General features: G+C 43.5%; 1 protein-coding gene across 1 annotated transcript in view; it reads left to right on the top strand.

Annotated features, from left to right (window-relative positions):
• smtnb (smoothelin b) overlaps nt 1-20,948 on the top strand; it is a 47,150-nt gene that overhangs the window by 4,338 nt on the left and 21,864 nt on the right. The window contains 5 exon segments of the mRNA XM_071482991.1: nt 9,303-9,460; nt 11,349-11,427; nt 11,518-11,596; nt 12,456-12,535; nt 19,195-19,297. Of these exon segments, the coding sequence (XP_071339092.1) occupies nt 9,303-9,460; nt 11,349-11,427; nt 11,518-11,596; nt 12,456-12,535; nt 19,195-19,297 (499 nt within the window).

Genomic DNA, 20,948 nt, shown 5'->3' with positions numbered 1-20,948 from the left:
CACCATTTTTCTTTCTTCAAAGATGTTGCAAAGTTGGCTGCAGTGTTTCCTAAGAACCTTGCAGATACAAGCTGTTGCATGTAGCCAGTCTTCCTTTGAATACAGCTCCACAGCTTCTTGCTATATACACATGTAAAGAAAAAAGAGTCTCAAGTGTTTTATGCTCCTGAACCACTGATAACACCTGCTGTTTCTGGGTTTGTGCTGGCGGTTAGTTCTTGTGACCTCAATGGATGTTTACAGGGCGTTTATGTGGGTGTGTCTCTCACCTGGAGTGAGAAAAAAAAACTCTCTGCGGAGCCTTTCATCATTCTCACAGGTATTTACGCCCTTGACATTTGTGCAAAGCATTTCCTGTATGATTAAGTTTCAAAGCTGTCAGTGGGGAGATAATGAAGAAATGAGCTGTGAGCAGCTCGACACTGAGAGCAGTTTTCCCTCTCTAAACTGACACAGTATCACTTATCTACTCTGGTGCAGTGACAGGACTGAGCTCATCACAGCGAACGAGAACGGTTCATATCCAAATACACGGCCAGGGAGCGAAGAGATAAGAGGTCACTTGTTTTGTTTGCTAAAACAGGAAACTTTTGTCTCTGGATAGTGCTATAAATAGCATATTTTGGCTCTGAAAGGATGAGAAAAGAAAAGCTGAACAATGTGAACTCTGATGAGCATAAAAAGTCCACCAGGGTCTATTTTTGGTCTGTGGCCTTTAAGTAGTTTGTTGCTGTGGAACAATAACTCAAAGTGAAGTAAACTGTAACACAGTTTAACGCAACTTCAGATGTATTTAAACAAACATTTACTCCATGTATAAAGTTGAAAGTTGAGCTTGAGTTCAGTGTGTCATATTTCCTTCTTAAAGTGGATACTTGGTATTGTTTTGTCATTTTGAGAACTATGATACTTTAGAAACATAAGCTGCTGTTTGAATATGAGGAGCGGTATTTTGTCAGTAAAGACAGACACCAGATGCTGTTTTGTCAGTTTAAAATGTCATAAAAGAATAATGTGGCATTTTAACAGTAAGTTGAACAAAGTAGCACTCAAAGAGGTTGATCCTGCTTGTGTCAGCGTGGTAAAGAGATTACATGCTTATAGTAAGTGAATTAACGGTTTGTCATTGTGCATTAGCTTGTGTTAACAGGGTGTAAACCACACACCGTATATAACCGCTTATACTCCTTGTCTGTGAATCATGCAGTTCTGTGGTGAGGCAATACATGGAAAAATATCACACCTCATTTTTTGTGATGTAGACTGTTGGACGAATGGGCTAACAACCCCTTAGACCAATGAGATGCTAAATTCCCTGGAGTCTTATAGAAATCAATCAGAGGCAAATATATTGCGCATAACATAGTAACAACTTATGAATGCAGGGCCCCTTGTAGGCTGCTCCCTATAATTTAACCATGCTTAGAAGTGGAAATGGGATGCGCCACATGTGAATCATGTGTCAAAAATGGTGTCAAAAGCTCCACAGGGTACTGTTAAATTCTAGTCCAGATGCAGTCAGTGGTTAGATACTGAGTGCAGTAGAGGGACAAACCAGCAGAACCAACCTCTGGTCATAGAGGGAGACAAAAGAGCTACAACTGGACAACATCAGCTGCTATCTGTGCAGTATGAAGCCAATAAACATAATATATTCTAAGTTGAAAAATGGGGCTGTCAGCCGAGGGGTGAACCAGTTTGCCGTCAAAGCTGCTATTGTGTTTTTGTCTGTCTGGTAAGTGATCCAGCAAAGAGGTTTCTGTGATGTCCATTTGTCTGGATCAACACCCTGCCAAATGGAAAAGGTCTGGTTAAGAGATTTGAAGGTGTGCTTTTTCTCTTCTGTCTGCTTCATCACCAAATCCCAGTTTGAGTTTAAGTGCGTTAGAGTTTTAAGTTAGTTTTTTTTTTTTTTGTGACAAATGCTACAAGCTGCCGTTTAGACTGTTTTCCAGGTGTTTTAGACTCAGAGCAAACACTTACCAGATGTGTACAATCTCCTTTGGCTACTGTTGCAATGGTCTCTGTGCTCAATCTACTGTGTCCCAATACAAGCAGACTTTCTACACTGTCTTTACCTTCACAAGACCTCATCATATTTAAGACAATTTGAAGATGAAATCGAAGATTCTCTGTCTTTTAAATTTGTACAAAATCAAGACACTTAATGTCCACTGAAAATGGAACGAGGACGCTGTGTTTTCTCTCAGGGGAAAGGAAAACTGTTACTCTCTTCATCACCAAGATGATATTAAGATGCCTTTTGAAGTCCATTTGCTTTACCCTAACACAGATTCTGAGGATGTAAGGGACCACGGCAGGGCTTTGGTACAGTTTTAACAATCTTTGGCTTTATGTTGGAATACTAAGGTGTGGCTCTGTTTATAGAGGAAAATGGCATACAGGAAACGACGCGCCACTGTCTGCAGGATCAGAAATGTTGTGTGTTTTCGGCCAAGTCACATGCTGAATTACACCAATAAAAAAGATAAATATATCACATTTTGCCAGCTCGGGACAAGATGGGACTTTTGCAATGAAAATGAAACGGATGAAATAGAGAAACAGAGTCAGAGAAAAGTAGAAACTCTATGGTTTGGGCCCTTTCTATATTGAATCCCTCAGGAAAGAGTCATTTCCTGAGATCCACTAAAATCGTCCAGCGGATGTTGATGTTTTGCTTTCCAGCTGAGTGTTGTTAATGTCATGGTATTCTTGAGATATACACGGCTGATCTGTTAAATTTTGTTTGGCTTTATCTGTCTGTCAGTGTGTGACTCCCATTGTCATAGTTACGGAGGATTTTTGGAGTCAGCATGGCTGGCTCTCATGGCTTTGTTAGAACAAACTGTTTGTGCTCTGCAGCCTCCCAAAGTGCTTTAACCCCCCTTCTGTCTCCTCCAGTGGGATGTCCCTCTCACCTCCTGGCTCTTCACTCATTAAACCAAAAGAGCTAGTCACGTAGGGCTTCAGTTTGACCAGCGATGTCCCATATTTGGAGAAGATTCATCATATGCTCTTGCTCTTGCTTTGGCCTGGGTCTGCTCACAGGACAGGGCCAGCTAAAGTGCAGGATCAAAAGCAGTCTTTCTTATCTCCTTATTCATGAAGCCTCCTTCCTGCTGAATTCTGTCATGCTTCTGCTTATGACCACTGATGGAAGATACCACTATACGCACACTACCAACATGGTGCAGACAGCTCCCTTTCTCTGTTGGTTTCGGTATGATGATGTCAAAACTCTGGACAAAGAAGCTAAAAAAAAACCTACTGCATTGTTGATTTCCTTAGTTTAGGGAATCAATAAAATGCTGAAACTGAAACAGAAATTGTCAAATGTTGGCTTCCCAACATTTCACCCAAGAGCGTAAAGTGATATGCCCACTAGCAAATGTTGTCAAAGTGAATGAATGCTTAAAGTAACGTTCACACTTTGTACTTTTCAGGTTTAATAATGCATCGTAATAACTGTGGGCAGTTGTAGTAGAATAGCGAGACAGCTTTCTGCCTTTGTTGGATGATAGGAAACCTTTTTGATGAGGCCATCTCTAAAATGTGGGACACAGTTGTCCTGACCAGGCGGTAACTGGCCTGGATCCCTCTCTGTGACCTGACCTGCAGCTCTGAAGAGAAACACATTCAGAGAGGACAAAGTGTGTGAAGCCAGACAACCAAAATGGGCCAAAATGTCTCACAGAGGCAGTTGTATGAAGCCCAGGAGAATTATTTGACTGTAGATTATTTAGGGTTGTTTTTGGTGGACTGATGTGCAACAGAGCAAAGATAAGCAATAACTTTGAGGCCTTGCACAGAACTGAAAGGCCAATATTTTACACTTCAGATCAGAGCATTGACCATGTGTGCAGAATCAAGTGTGTGCTTATTAATCCGTCAACATGTGGCGTCCACGGGACTAATGCATGTACTATGAGCGTGAGTTGGTAACATGCACGACATGCGTGCGTTCAGATCTGTCTGCAGTGCATCATTATAGAAGTATCAAACATTTTTGAAGCCTATACCCCCCCTTTGACCCACATGCATTCCTCCATGTGTCTGTTCTTTATGCCTGCTACCTCAAGTGTAAAAGGGGACACTGTTTTCCCAGGTCTGCTCTGGGCCTTTGTGCGACCATCCAGTTATTAGTAAAGGTTAAGCTTTCCCACACGTTTAGCCACACTCACAGAGAACATGCTGCCACATGTACAGTAATCTTTCCTTCTCCCTTGCTTGCTTGTATTTTTCCCTCTTTTTTGACCCTAAACAATAAAAGCTCAGTGTACAGCACAATGACTTTCGACCTTGAATCTGGTTCGTTTCTTTGTTAATTTTTCAGCAGAGAGGTGACTAAAACTCCCTCTTCTTAGAAACTAGAGACCCATACCTCGCAGGGCTCTCATGTATCCTGATCATATTTCAATTTTTTTCCGTGGGTGTGGTGTGTGCACTGGCCCACTGTGTACATGCATCATCTTCTTCAGGTGTTGAGAAATGATTTACAGGCTTCCACCTGACTCTGATTGGAGTTTTGCCCCAAAGCAAGGCAATAAAGAGATTTGAAAAATATTTTTGAACTCTATGACCCTTTCAGTAATTCTCATTTGTTTATTTGTGTCTGTCTCAATGTCTGTACTCATCCAGCTCCCTCTGTGGCAGCTGGTAATCCACTTCAGCTCTGCTGCAGGGAGTGTCCCATGTGTCCTTATATGGGCAAACTCACTTGTGGGCTTGACACAAGTGAGTTTAAAGCACTGATCCGATCTGCTGCCTGGCTGCACTCTAACCTCATCCTGCTCTGGAAATTATTACTGCAGCCCTCATTTCATGCACAAACACACAGGACCCCCCTACCCTCACTCATGCCAATGCACGTGGATACACACACGCACACATTTCTTGCGGAAAGTGTACATACTCCTAGGTGTTAGGGAATTTACTCAATACGTCATAATCCACATAGAAGAAGGCATTGAGTGAAAAAACAGCAAATGAGCACACTGGGCTGCAATGGTTGACCTGTTGACCTTGTAAAGCACAGCACACAACAAAATGAAGAGACACACATATCAGCCGTCTGAGTTAGTAAACTAACATGTTTTACCATTCAGCCCAGGGCACAGAGACATGTTTAAACTGAAAGACGGAGCTTAGATATTACAAGTGGTTCATTACCGTTAATTCATGTTTCAGTTGCTAAAAAAGGCTCAGAAAGAATCTGAGACTATAATGCGTTCCTATGAATAATGCTCTAATGAAAGGAGCAGAGTAGAGGGGTGTAATTAAGACAAATCTGAGCTTGTATAAAATTTGCTTTCTATTTGCACACCACTTAAACTGAGTGATCTGTCTCTTTTCACTTCCACAGGTTTAACATAATCCTGTTTCAGCGCTGCACCCACAGGTTGTTGTTAGAACACGTGTGTTTAGCTCAGCTATATGTGGCAGACCCACTAAACAGCAGCTCAGACTACCTGAGGGACCTTGACTTCCAGCCACATTTAACCACATTTAACAGACTGTTTCCATTAGAATCACATTTAAATCTGCTCCTCTCATGTGCAGCAGATGAGTCCAGAGAGCGTTGCTGTCCTCAGGAGCGTGTCACCAGCTGGTCGGGATTACTGGTAAACCATGAGCACTCTCTAATTGGCTGTGATTGATTGAGCTGCTTCAGTCAAAAGTCTTTGGATAGGTTTGAGGTTTTGATTCCATTAGAGAGCTGCTGCTGGCCAGGAAGTGAGTCAAAGAGAAGAGATGGTACGCTACAAGCCTTAGCAAGCCGGCTTGTGAAACACTAAAACTTGTATATAGTATCTTGCTCTTCACCACAGTATAATTCCTGCCAAATAAGGTAATCACTTTCTGGTTTATATCAGTGACTAAGTGCATTTGAATTAAAAAAAAAAAAAAAAAAAGTTTGTAATCCCTACAAGCTTTGTCTTGAGGCATCTACCCCAGTTTCTACAGGCCTACCTCAGTCATATCCACCTCCCCCATCCTGTTTCCTAACATTGTAGCTCAGTGGCTGAGTCAGGTGACTGGACAGGTGTGACAGTGACGAGTCTTCAGTTAGCGGAGCAGACCAGACTGTAACATGACTGTCCCTGTGCCGTCATTACAGGTGCTGACAGCTCGGTGACGCCTCAGTGGCTGCATCTTTTCTGTAGTGTGTGTGTGTGTGTGTGTGTGTGTGTGTGTGTGTGTGTGTGACCTATTTGTTTTTATGTGATTTCTGACTCATACATCTGTTAGCAGCAAAAGTAACACCACGTGAAAAGCTTTCTGTCTGGGTGTAACGGCTGCTCTCTGGGCCACAGTGTTATTTGGAGCCAGAGTGACAGTTGGTTACCCAGAGTACTGGTGCCTGGTTTGAAAAATGCCTTTGGGAATGGTCAGTGGTGTAAGGTGCTGTCACTGAGTAACCAGATTGATTTTTTTTCCCTCCCCTCCTCCTGACACAGTTCACTCACTGTAAAGGCCACTGTCATGTGGTAGCTTAGTCAAATGGACTCTGTCTGGATGAGTGTGTGTTTCAGTCTCTGGTTCCTAAACGGTTATTCTGTTTTCTTTGGCAGCCGCCCAAGTTAAAGGTGTGGTTTATTTGCTTGAGTTACGCCCACTCATTATTTTCCTGTGGAGTTATTGGTCATTTATTTTTTTTATTTTCCCCTTTTCAAAATACGTAAAGAGAAAGTCGGTTACAGCCACTGGCCTTGTGCCAGCTGGATTGGCCAGTTGTATTTAGTGTTTTAATGCTGTAACCAATCCAGACTGACTTCACATGCAGCCACCTGTGCACTGATTGGTCCGTTTAAAAAGACTTGAGCCGCTGCTGCTTGAAGCTGTGTTGTTGTTGGAGCAGGTAAAACTCAAAGTGCTGACATGCACGTGTAGGGACTGTTTTTCATCTCTTATCATCACATCATGACATGAAGTCCCACCAGTGTGCTTGAATTTGAAAAGATTACTGTACCGGATTTGGACAGTTCTGCTGTCTGTCACATGCTCTGAGACTGGGAGCTGTTCCTTGCTTTTTTCTTTTTTAATCTGAATATTATCTTTTGTGATTTTGTGTTTGTATGGTTCGACTGATATGTGCATTACACAAGCCAGAAACGCTGGCTGTTATGAAATGCTAAGTAGAAGTTACTGTTTTTTAATAGAGGCCCAGGCCCGAGGCTGTTCTCTGTTATATCTCAGTAATGAATAAATAAATCAGTCAGTCCTAAAACTTGGCAGCGCACAGGATGTATAATCACATCATGACATACGTTCGGGAGTGAGCTTGACAGTGTGGTAACAGACGGCTCCCTCGAGTGTTTGGGGAGTGTGTGTGTGTGTGTGTGTGTGTGTGTGTGTGTGTGTGTGTGTGTGTGTGTGTGTGTGTGTGTGAGTAGGCATGTGAGACAAAGACACTGGCCAGTGATAGAAATGAGCAAGTGTGTTCTCATTTCCTCTCTCCTCTCATTATTTTCCTACTTCACAATCTAAAAGCCAACACGATTGCTGCGGCCTGTCGTATCATCTCACCGCAGGGTTGGACCCAAACCCAGTTCCTGATTTCACTACCATCTCTTTTCCGTGTGAGTCAGCAGGAATGTGAGGAATGACCTGTGTGAAGCCTGGTCCTTTCCCACCCAGTTCGCATCTGCCCATTTTTAGGCATACACAAGTCTAGCTTCTCTTCCATTTTTCTCTTTTTTACTTTGTCATCCTATCTCTCCGTTAACCGCTGTACTCTCCCTTCTTATTCTTCCCCTCCTCTCCCATATCCTTTCTTCCTGCCTTTTCTGAGCACTTTTTTTTCTCGTACTCATTCTTTTCAGTCGGCTCAGCACTTTAAATTTCCACAAATTGCAGTATATAAGAGAGCCCCTCCGAGCCAGTGCAGCTCGGGCTGCATATTTTGTCAAACCACAGGGAGACCTCAAAACCACTGGGTTGAAAAGGGAGTTGATGCCCCCCCCCCCCCTCCTCTGGGCCCAGCAGCAGGGGCCTAGCACATCAACTCCCTTTTCAACCCTTCGGGGTGTAAGGCTTAGCTTAACAAGCACATCCAGCTCCTTAAGTAGAAGGCTGTGGGCGTACAAAGGTTTGTGTCTGGACTCTGCAGGTTTTAACTGGTGCAGCGGGGAACCTTGACGTGTGTGTTTGAGTGTGAGGTTTATAAGAAAAGCCTGCCAGAGGAGCTGCTCATCTCTGCATGTGTTGACAGGTTCCTGCTGTCGACCAAAAGAGAGATCTGCCACCCATTTGACAGGAGAGGGCTCCCTCTACCCTCCTGTGCTCGTGGCAGTCGCTAACATGAAAGCATCCATCTCGCTGAGGTGGAGTGTCTGTCTGTCGGCAGGCAATGCTGTACACACACACTCGCACACCTTAATCACTCCTTCTTTGCTTGAAAAAATATACCCTTTAACTAATAGTCACTCGGAGCAATGAAATGACTGAGTGAGTGTTTTAAGTGAGCCACTTCAGTATCTGAGTCTCTGGGGCCTCCTGCAGCTCAGCTACTGTTCAGCCAAGATGAAATACAGCCAGAGAAGAAGACACCTGGGTGATAAGTTGACCTGGTGCGCTGAACACACTTCTTTCTTCGAGCCGAGCACCAGCTGTTGGCGTGCCTGTTTCTCATCCTCCACGTCTTGCTCAGGTGGTCCTGTCTCTTCACATTAGTGAAGTCAGATCACTTGTCATCACCAGTCTATAAGCCGTCCGTCAACCCTGCTGACCCTCTAACACGTTACCACACATTTAAAAGTAATCCAGGGCTGTTTAGTCCAGCTATGTCTGGATGTTACGCACACATGAATGCTACTTAAATTTATTATCTGTCAGCTGTGACTCTGATTAGGCTGGCATAATTAAAATTCACCTGGAAGGTGGATTCCTGAACTTTGTAGGACACTGTGTCTTTCTGTCTTACAGCTGTGTGTGTGTTTAGTGAGGGCAGATTGTCTTCTTGTAAACGAGGGCCTTATTGCCCTTGTTTGGCAGGGTTAATTACAGAGGGGAAGAGACGAGGACTGAAAGAAGTCAGCGCTATGACTTGTATTTTGACCCAAGAACCCAGCAGTTCTGCTTTTTAACCGCCCTGTACTTACTCTGAGAACAAGCCTGTGACCCTTCACGAGCAGATTCATATGTAACTCTGTGGTCAGTTCCTCACCTTGCTTCTGTGGCGTACTCGGTCATTGATGCAAATGTAAGAGTGACAGATGACTTATCTTTGCAAGCCAAATTTTTGTCTTTCTGTTGTCTCAGTACACTTTCTAATGATTGTATTTGTGTCATGCATGCAGCTGGATGGAACCGTGGATCTGGACGAGAGACGCCTCATCCGTTCAGCCATCCGGGAGCTGAGGAGGAGGGAGATTGAGGACATGGAGGCCGCTCTGGCTAGCAAGAGATTTCGACCCACACGCCTCAAGCAGCAGGAAGACAAGGAGAATCAACACAGGTGAGAACACACACAGACACACAGACACACAGACACACACACACACACACACACACACACACACACACACACACACACACACACACACACACACAGACCTCTCCTAATGACAAACTGCACAAGGTTAGGTGAACTGGAGATGCTGAGAAAACAGTCACAAACCCAGACGCAGCATTCCTCAACTCCAGTGGGAAAAGTCTGGAAAAGTCAAGTGAGGGAATCAGGGGACAAAAAACTGCAACCACAATAAATTTTCCATTTTCCATCTTGTGTGCACATTTTACAATAAATACTCTCACTTCTAAAAGTTTGTCCTAATGTCAGATTATCTCATTTAAGTCATGAGAATGAAGTTGAAATAGTTTATTAATGTTTATATTCTGAGCCTTCAGTGGTTTTGTTTTTTTTTTTAGTTCAGTTATACACAGTGCCCAGCACCTTTTTTATTCAGCTGAGGAATGTGGACAAAGTGAGAACTCAGCTTTAATGCCTCCTCCTTGCCATTTTGTCAATAAACATGCTTTTGCTGGCAAAGCAAATGAGAAACAGGACAAACAGGCTTTAAATGATCAAAGAAGACCAGCATTGTGTAAGTGTAAGTGTTGTTGATGTTTTTAAAAAGGTTCAGACGGATATACACCCTCATGCAAACTAAAATGTTACTTTCATTGAACTCGTTAAGCTATCTTTAATGATGATTGAAGCAGCTTAGGGGATCAAAGCAGGCTTTTTCTGATGAACCCGTGTAAATTTAGAACAACTGAACCTTTTTCCTGAAATCTGCCTAATCATGCCAAATTTAAACTGGAAAACACAAATTTAGCAGGTTTATTTTATGAGATTAGAGAAGCTGCTGCTGTCAGCCAATCAGCATCCTGCCAGATCTCATTCAAGAAATGCCCGTTTTGCAGTTAACATTCATTTGCCAGGCGTTATAAAGACCCTTTTGCTCTCCTTGGACATAGTGTATATATCAGTAAAATCACAAAATTTGAATGGGATGAGAATTTAAACCTCTGATGGTCTTTAGTTTCTTTACTGTGGGCATGACATACTGAGCTCTACAGAACAGGATGGCCTGAGTCCTTTAACAGGTGTTAATTTAAGACTTTAAGACTGGCGGCAGTTCAAGGCTATGGCACAATCCCAACGTCTGGTCTGGAGCGCAGTAAAGATTTAACAGTGCTGGATGTGAAGAGGATACCCAACCTTCCACTGTCATTCTCTTTCTCTGTGACTGAATCCTATTAAAACCAGTGGCCAGGCCTAATCATTTCCATTCACTCCTGCTCTCAGATGACTTGGGTTACAATAACAAAAGAGGTGCCTCAGTGCAGAGAAAGCATACCTGCTGCAGCAAATGCATGCACGTGCGCACATGTTAAGGCACACACATAAACCCATATGAAAGTTGCATTATCCCGAGCCTCTTCTATCCCGTGAAGGAATGTGAAACATTCCACTCCAGCATGCCACGCATCCTTTAATACCAACGAATGCAGGAAAGCGAGGATAATGAGAGAACTGGAGGAGCATATGAGTAATAGAAACCGACATAAAAGCAGGCAGTGGAGAAATATGAGACTGAAAAAATGGAGGATGAGAGCAGCTTTTTTCAGGCGCAGTCTGTCACTGCTGTCAGAGCTGTTATGCCACAGTATTACTTTTTCCATGTGTTCCTCTGGTTTTTCTCCTGGCCAAGAAAGCTCTTTGTTATCTTTTAATTGTCTCCTGCTGCCTCAGGTTAGAGTCAGTGAAGCAGACAGTTTGCATTCTGATATTTTAAGATACTATGATTTCCAACTTGTCACTTGCTGCATGGGCACAAGTTGATGCTCACTCATAATAAACACCATTATACCCACTGCACTGTCTCTTTTTCTCTCAGATCAGAATCCAGCGACAACTTGGACGTCCTGTCGCGTAAACTGCAATCGATCCAGGACATCGATGAGCTCACGAAAATGGTGAGTATTAATGAACAAAAATCATGAAGTATGGTGACGCTGCATGCGCGTCCTGTGTGAGCTGAGGTTTTCTGTGTGTTTTGCTCAAAGCTCCGTGCCGCCAGCGAGTACGAGGAGAGGAAGATGATCAGGGCAGCCATCCGACAAATCCGAGAGGAACAGCAGCAAGGTGAGTCCAGCTCTTTGATAACATGCAGTCAAACTGTGTCTGTGTATCTCTGCGATATGATACCACTTGTCTGGTTGAGATGAAACTTAAAAAGATGCATCACTGAGGAGATGAAAATGGAATAACTTGGATGTGACTCCACTTTAAGCATGGTGCGTTTTCTGGCAGCTTAAGCACTTAACCTGATCAGCCTGAAGATGGCTCTCATAAAAATGTCAAAATGTCAGAATTTCATGGGCCATAATTAGGTTGTGGTTGACAGAAAACTTGTGACACATTCATCAGTCCTTGCAAAGGTCATAAATTTGTCACCATGAGCCAAAATTAAATTCGATATTCAATATACTCGGCTCAGTATTCTCAATGCGATGTGATATTGTCGACGCCACCGCTCCAATCTTGATTAAACTTAGGGATTTGATATGTTTTGGCACCAAACACAGTTAAAAAAGGAAACTTTAAGAAACTTGGGGGATAAATACACATTGTAAATGAGTGTGTGTGCATATTTCATGTGGGACGGACAGCAGGCTCTCTGTTGTTGCCATAGTTTCTGTGGTAGATCTACCTATGATACTGGATCAGATAATGGATTCCTTTCATTCCTTAGCGCTGTCTGGTCTGTGTGAGGCCCCTGTCACTCTGAAACACTGCGATGCATGGACTGGGTTGTGCATTCAGACTTCCACCCTGTTCAGCCTCTGTGAGGGCCATATCAGGACGCCTCAGATGATCTTGTCATTTCACATATGACCATAGTGGTGCTAGAAGTCTGGCGTCAGATTTGACAAGAAGTTAAAAGGGGTATGTTTCATCCTAATTATTGTCTAAGCACTGCTGTTTATTGTGTGTTTTTTAGGGACTGTGGAGAAGGTTAAAGCTCCTGGTTGCTGCCTGAATCCTGAGAGTGTGCAGCCCCAAAGCAGCATGGGAACTGGAGTGAGTACTGCAGAGTTAATGGTGTGATCATTGTCATTTATGGTGGGAGAAATGATTAAAGATGGAGTAAGCAATTCTAATCCAAAACCCTTTTTTGTCAAAGTCAGTGAATATCTCCTCCCAGTCCGCTAGCTGTCTGTTCTGTGTGTGCTGAAAAAAAAAAAAAATCTGGTCTCCCTGCACAGCCCTGGCTCTGTAAATGGGGAAAAAACAAAGTTGCTCGGACCAAGTAACACATGACTGTTCCAGCCGGTCAGCAACAGGGGGCGTTTGTGCTAGTACACATGACAAGGGAAAGAAGAAGACAGGAGGGGAAATGGGGTAAATTGGGAAGTGGGAGACGGTAAATCTGGTACATGCTAACAGCACTCTACCCTTTCATCGCTGCCAGATCCTGTGTAAATGGGATTGGGATTGATTGGGACTGCAGACGTGAGACCAGTGGCAATGTTAAGGCAGTGCATGCAGGAAGGTCTACCAGCGGCCTTGTTAACTTAGCTACGGTCCTCTCCTGTGTGACCGAAGTGTTGGAAAAACAACCAAAGCAACAAACTCTTTTTACTCTGCTCTCTTAGGATGCTGTGTTTATTTGCATGTCCTTTGTTTGTTGACGTTTTATTTGACAAGGTTCCTTTTGCTTCGGTTATAAGAGAGAGAGTGTCCACTTCCTCCTGGTTAAGGCTTTCTGGATTCCCCATTGTGCCGTTGCCTTGGAAATGTGCATCCATGAATTTGGGGGCCAGAGCTTCTGAAGGAGCACTGAAGGGAGGCTTGTATTTGTTTTGCTGCTGGGTTCAAATGTCAACAGTCTGTCTCCAGAGCTGCTTAGACCACATTGAAATATCACAGTGTGAAGCTGATACAGTCTGCACATCACCATCACAGCTGATGAGTAAACTGTCTCAGTTCTGTGGAGTCCTGTCAGCTTCCATTTGCAAGAACGAACTGCTGATTTTGTTAACATGGCAACAGTGACCACCGAGGTTTCTCTGCTGCCACGATGAGGAATGCAGTAAACAACAACAAGGATTGTGACTTGACTCACACACTGTGTCATGAGTGCGGCTGCACACACACGCAACACATGTCTAGCTGCCACGGAGAAAGGAATGTGTTTGTCTTTCTTACATCCTTATTCAGGTTTGGCCAAGTATGAGGAGAAAGATAAAATTTACTTTCAGTCTGGTGTTTAGTGAAGGTAGTGAATTGTTTTTACACACACCTACCTCCACAGGCTTTTACATTTTGACACACAACCAAATTATGCATTTAGTGAGTGTGTAGGAGAGAGACAAGAGGTTTATTTAACAATGGATCAAACACTTGAACTGCATTTTGATGGCTCAAATCACATCTCTCTGAATCCCTCTTTAGGCGCTCTCTAAAACTCCAGGCTCCAGCCTCGTCTCAGACGTCTCTCACGGCGGACTGGCCCTCTAGTGGTTGAAAACAGGGCTGTGTTTTTCAGAGTTGAACTAAACTTTTGTCTTTTTCAGCGTAACAGATCGAATTATATGGTTTTTGCAGTGAACGTGATGTGATGACATTAGGCTGACCTGGTTGTGAGAGCCTGCCAGATGTTATCTTATCTGCTGTGTTTGATCGCTGTTTTTTATTTTCCTTTATATGATCTAATCTACTGTTTCCAGTAGATTAGATCTCTATGGAGGAAAAGTAAAGTTAATTCTTACTGTATGCGGTCACCACTGTTGTAACAAAGCCTTTTGAGTGATAGAAGTTAAGGAGCATCCACAGTGCTGTATCAATGCTTTGAATGAAATTCAATCACATCATCAGTGGGTCATGTTCTGGTGAATCATGTCTGTTGCAGCCTGTGCTTCGCTTGCGTGCATTCCTTTGTTTGTGTGTGCGTGTGTGTGTGTGCGCGCGTGTGTGTGTGTGTGTGTGTGTGTGTGTGTGTGTGTGTGTGTGTGTGTGTGTGTGTGTGTGTATTCTCCTCAGTTAGGAAGCGACGCTAGGATGTTGGCGTCACAGGATGCTCTTGCATTCAAGCCTTCTTACCTCACTTCCTGTAAGACAGCTGAGTGGTACTGTGGTGGGTTTGTTGGCCACAGGTGGTTTTATGGATTGGGGGGGGGGGGGGTTGAAGCTCTGGATGGTGATGAGGCCGGGGGGGGGGGGTTGGACAGACAGAAAGGCAGCCCACCAGCTGTGCCTCAGCGGTCTAGTCTGTGCTGGAACGGGGACGTGGCCAAAAACAACATCAACCAACTGCAGAAGCAGGGCTCCTTCCACTCACATCACAGCAGCGGATCTCTTTGAGCTGAGTGCGATTGTCCCATGGCAGATGGAGGTCCTAGATAGGCTTCCACAGCAGCCAAACACACTCATGTACACACACACACACAACATGCAATGTGTACACTGGAAACAGCTTGAAACAAACACAAGCTCACGAACTGGTGTGACAAAAACTTAAGAGGGAAAATATATTGAGTGTATGCGTGTTTAATTAGTGGACTAATGTAACTGTTCATCTGTAATTTTACCAGAATCCAACTCCCATCAGAAGTTAATGGCTGTTTTAATGAGCATGGTTTACATGCATTGAGAGCTGAGGTATAGTAAAAGCTTCATTTTGCTCATTTCACAGAAACCATACTGTAACAGCTCATACAAACTTTATTTATATGTATGTAGCAAAAAAAGTCAGTAGGAAAAGGTAATTTTTATTCATTATTGTAGGATAAAACAGTGCAAAATATACAATAATTTAAATGAGGTTTTGGTATAGTAGAATATCTCCTTGTCTCAAGTAGAACAGCAGAGAAATTAAAAAAACAGGTCAAAACAATGCTGTGAGTTAATGAGTCAACCAGGCAACCCTTTAACCTGCAAGGAGAGAGAGAGAGCGTGTGTGTGTGTGTGTGTGTGTGTGTGTGTGTGTGTGTGTGTGTGTGTGTGTGTGTCTGTGTGTGTGGTGGGGGTCAGGTCCCTGTGGAGACAGAATGGGAAGGAGGGGAAGTCAAGGGAGTGGCTTGTTGGTATTATGTGTGTGTGTGTGGTGTTGGTGGCGTATATGTTTGTGTGTGTGTGAGTATGTATGATGTGGCTGAGGGAGTAGAGCAGCAGAATAGTGGACGTCCTGACTCCAAGAGGGTTACTGCAGAGAGAGAGAGGGAGAGGCAGTCAGTCTGGTGAAGAGAAGGTAAATGTCACTCTTGATTTTCCTGCTGTCGTGTGTCACAGACCAACGCTCCTCTCTGACTTTCTTCATCTTTTTTTCCACTGAAAGACCATTTAGACATCTTTCCACATCTGTCTTCATTTGTTTCTGTCTGATTGAAGAATGGGACGTGGCTGCCTCTCTGTTTTCCTTTCAGGTTTGTGTACGTAATGGTTTTTTTGCTCAGTTAATTAACTTTACTCATTTTAGCTGACAGGTCATATCTTAGGATGTAGATGACACCTTAATGACGCATGACATGAAATTGGGTCAGATATAGAAAATAATACAATGAAAGAAAATTGAGATAAACCTTGAATATTTAATGCTTGTATTTAAAATTGTAAGTATTTAGAAATGTAACCCTGTAAGTTGTCTCTTTGAGGCTGCAGGTTTGCGTGCCATCGAGGTGTGCTGGGTGAGCACAGGTAGGCTGTTGGGTGGGCGGGTGTTGCAGCTCCAGACAGAGTTTTGTTTGTTCTGTGATCTCATCATCAACATGTTGCAAGAAGAGACCTGAGTAGCTTAACTGTCTAAAACTGGGCCTTGCCTTTGCAATAGAGAAGGTTAACTGGGCTTTGGAGATGACTTCAGAAAGTGTGCTGAAGGGGGAAAAAAAAAAAAGTACACTGGATCCATTTTGAAAAAAGTAAGACCAGTATGCTGAGAGCGGCATGGGATGATTTGCAGTGAGTAAAAATGGGAATGAGGCTCAGGGCTGACTTCTTCTGTGGGTTTACTCATTCGAGACTGAGTGTGTGTGATACAGAGATGATTGCTACTGTATTTCAATTATTGGAGGTATGCCGAGCGTGTGGTTCCTCAGGCTGCAGTAATGGAAAATGAGCCGCCAGGTTTCTTCTTCTCTCTTCCACGTGGAGGCATGGAAGACCCTCGAATGGTCTGACCTCATCAGTGGAGTGATGGATTTAACTTTCATGGAAAACTGTGGCGGTGAAACCCAGTTAATCCGTAGCTGATCTCAGCTGTCTGAACTGGTTGGTGAAGAAGGTGTGTGCCTCGGCGCTAGCTCGGCCTCTGCCTCACTGTTGTTGTTATATTTTTTTTTTTTTGAGGGTTCAGAGGAGTCCAGATGGCCCATGCCTCACTGTGGTCATGAGAGGGGACAGTTGTTTTTATGTTTGCGAGTTTGAGATTTTGCATTTATAGTCCGGCACAAACAAGCTCCTGAGGCCAGATGGGACAAATGGTTTGGGTGAGCGTTGGAGTGGGACGGTGTCGCTTTTGGTTCCACTCTGTCAGGTCCTCAATGTTGGGGCTAGAGGAAAAGCCGCTAATGACAGCATGGTGGCTGGCAGCAGGTCCCGAGCTCTGGTCTGCGTCTCCAGTTCCACTTTATCTTCCCTTTTTTCCCCTCTGCCTCACTGTCTGTGAGAAATATGTTCCCTGTGGTTTAGTGGGAGCTGTGAAATGATGGCTGTCTGTCTGACTCCTGGTAGAGGCAGGAGAGGGAGAGGATTGGCGGGTGAGGAAAGGCTCGTTCTCTCTAATTGTGTTTATGGCTCAAACACAATTATCTCCCTGTGACTCTTTGATTGAGTGACTCCACTCAGAAGGAGAGCGTCCTTTGTGTGTGTGACCTCTTGCATTATTACACTGTAGTGCCCCCAGTCTTTTGTGTTGCTGCCGAGGGCTGTTTGTGTCCTCATCAAACACTGTAATAACTCATTAAAGGAGCATTCCACTGCAATGCCCCAGACTGAATAAGCAACATTGCCAAAGCAGACATGATTCACCAGAACAAGCTCTTTTATGACCCAGAATCTATGCTGCCACTTTTTTTTTTTTTTTTTTTTTTTGCTTTGTATGGAGAAAAAGCGGAAAATGTAAAAAGTGACATTAAGGAATCTTCTGTGTAGATTTACACCCTTATAATGATACGTTTCGTATTTCAGTTCTCTAGCTTCCTTTTGAGGAAAGGTTTTTTTTCCATTCACAGACACAAATTGATTTCTCATGGACAATTTTAGCAATAAAACTTCACTTATTTTACAAAGTAAATTAAATCATCTGTCTTTGTTTATAACCCGAGCACTGCCACTCCAGATTTCCTTTTTGTGCTCCTGCAACAGTGTCTGATTACATTTTCTCCTCAGTGATTGAGCCGCTCTGCTCTGTAATCTGCTCAAGGTGGGGAAGGTCACAGTCAACAGAGCAGAAAGCCTCGACTCCTTTCTCACCTCTGCCTCTCACTTGTGTTTAAATTCGAACAGGCTTTGTGTTTGGTCACTGCATTAACTGGCGGTCACTCTCTGTCAGCTCTGATCACACACTGCATTGATTAAAAGCCTTTAAAACACAAAAGGTGTCATTTATACGATTTTCACACTGCTGTTGACAACTATACCGGCCTCTTGTGTAGGATAACATTGTTTACACATGGCAAACTGATTGTGGCGTGTGATTGTGGTTGGGTGTGTGTGCTTTCTTTGCGTGCTTGAAAGATTGTGAGTGTGTTTTCAGAAGTAATGGTAGGCTGCAAATCTGGTCTATTATATTTTCGGTATTTAAGGTCATGTCCTGTATGTTTTTTCAAGATCCACCCAAACTTCTGTGGGACTATTCTTAACCCAGATGACTCTTGTAAAACACCTTGAAGGAGATTAAATGCTGTGATACGGTTACAGAATGACGTATACCACCTGAAGCTCCGTGCAAGAGCTTTTTGCCCTTTAATAGAAAAGTTTGCAAGCCCTCAGAGTGTTGTGGATTACGAATATGTGGAGGAGTGATTGAAAGAGTGTGTGCACACGTGCTCAGAGGAGCCTTATTTGTGCAGCTGATTCTCCTGTGGAGTAGCTCAAGGTCAGGCACCAGAGGCCCAACAGTAGTGCCGGCATCTTCATCTTTCCCTCTCCATCCTCCCCTCTACACGTCTCCAGTTTCCTCTCCATATGCCAAAATACTGCTGAGAGATCTCCCTCCTGCTGCGACTTTATATCTATCAGTGCAGAATAGCACCAGGGTGCTATAGAAAAGCTTCATTGTGTACTGTGTTAAACTGCAGAAAATCTTGATAGTGTAGAAGCTACCCAAGTCAAGTCAGGCTGTAAAGCAGAGATGTAACACAGCATTCAACCATACATTGAATGTGTATGTTGGCTCTTTTGGCTCTCAGGGCGTCTCTTTCAGACATATACAATGAAAAATAAAACAGATCTTTACTTTTCCAGCTGGCCAAGCATGTTGCTCATCATGGCTGGAGCATTTGACCTCGACCTCCAACAAAAGACTGTTGTGATCACCAGCTGACCTCAAACAGATGATGGTAGAACCGATGTTTTCACTCTGATTTTGATCAGAGGAATGGGCTGGCATCTTGGCAGTGGCTGGCCGCTTCCCTAAGAAATAGCTGAAGACATTGTGACCTGAGAAATTAAAGAGCATGGTGCTTTTGGAGCTGTATTAACGTGCACTGAGCATGTGTTGTTATTCTTTCTTTTCCCCACAGGAGACAGAGCGGGAGGGTCATAGTGAACGAGAGCGTATCAGATCTCAGATCCGGGAGTTACACGGCCAGCAGACACAACAAAGCAGAGAGTTGCAGAAAAGAGGTGAGAAACACTCATTCAGCACCAAATTACTCTTCAGATTGGTGGACAGTTGTTCTATCGTTGAGTGGCTGCATTAAGACATATAGACAATATGTATTAATGCAGGATATATCGATATATAGAGTAATTGCCCTCTCATTTAGATCATGTTTGGACAGGCCACTCTTTTGGGATCACTGAAATACAAAAGCTTGTATATACGGTAAACATTCACATAAAGATCAAGTCAGGGGAAGCACTAAAGACTTGTAGCCAACACTGGCCACCTCTGTTGCGTGTACCTGTGACTGCATATATCTGTCTTGATGCAATTTCCTCTTTACTGCCTGTTAAAATAGTCAGCCAAAGGAGCCATTCTCTGGAGGTGGCGGTCAGGAGGTCACATTAGTTCAGACTCTTTAAGTTCCTTTATCTAACTTTATTAACTGTTTGGAGTCACTCACAGCCATAGGCTTAATGACTTTGACTTCTTAAGTATGAAGTAATTTCATTAACCACTCTGTTAGCCCAGCCATTAATAAAGTAGTATGAATGAAAGCCTTCAGGAGTGAATGAATGTGTTTCGTTCACTTGAATCCTTAAAACTTTGCAGCCACACTTGCAGAGCTGACGATGAATACCTTGTAAAACGACAAACGTGCATTGCTGACGAGTAATAAATGTTACAAACCTACCTTTAGCTTGTCCAGTGTAAACGCCTCAGGACAAAGTATTAATCAGGCAATTCTCGTCATATAGGACATTAGTTTTAACTGTGATCATCTTTAGCTGAAGATGAAACTGTTTTTCATCTGTTATTGAAGCTCAGGTCTGACTGACCTGAACTTGTACTGAGGCTGGCGATAATCTCATTCTGTGTGGCCCGTTTGCCTTGGACTTTACTCCCAGTGTCCTTCTCATGGACCTGGGGGATGGTAGTGGGATTATTGGAAGCAACAGAGGGAAACCCGAAAGCCACACCTCTGCTAAATAAAGCTGATACCAGAACAGAACTGAGGCTTCCTTGACGTGGCGGAGAAACTCCCCAGTGTTACTGATTTATCCCTGCCTTACAATTTAAACCAGGGTGAAGCTAGGGTGAACAAAAAAAAGACCACCATAGAAAAGCAAAGGAGCACACCAAAGACACAGAACGTTTGTGGTTGGGATAGGGCAGAGTAGCCAGGGTGGGCCTGTGGTTCTTGTCTTTTCAGCAGAGTGAAAGTAGCAGAAAATAAAAGATTACCTTGGACGATCCGTGGCAGGTTGTTTTTCATCTTTGAGAGGTAGAGGTATGTGTTCAGACAAAAAAGCTTATATTTACATTCTTTACCTCAATGACCATGTGTCCAGCTGTACTGCATTTTAGTGCAAACTGTAACTGGTAAGGCTGTGATTTAGGAAATGAAATGTTTGCAGAGACTCTCAGTGGAATGTGCTGTGTGCCTCAAGTTCCCAAAAGAGAGAAACTCGCTCAAGCTCGAGCATAATGCTAATTCCAATTTCACACAAAAACCTTGTGAATGACTCGTAGGACTGAACACAAGAGCATCTTGTATATGTATCAGGTCGGTGTCATTCACAAAAGACCCTGGTCTACAGCCTTAGAACCATTCAAGTTGCTCATAAACCATAGGAACCAACTGTATATGAAGTGACCTTTTATAATCCC

Source organism: Trachinotus anak, unplaced genomic scaffold (assembly GCF_046630095.1).
Source record: "Trachinotus anak isolate AG129_WGS33_773 ecotype Australia unplaced genomic scaffold, CSIRO_AGI_Tana_v1 ptg000008l, whole genome shotgun sequence".
Lineage (NCBI taxonomy): Eukaryota > Metazoa > Chordata > Actinopteri > Carangiformes > Carangidae > Trachinotus > Trachinotus anak.
This window is presented reverse-complemented; position numbering and strand designations above follow the sequence as displayed.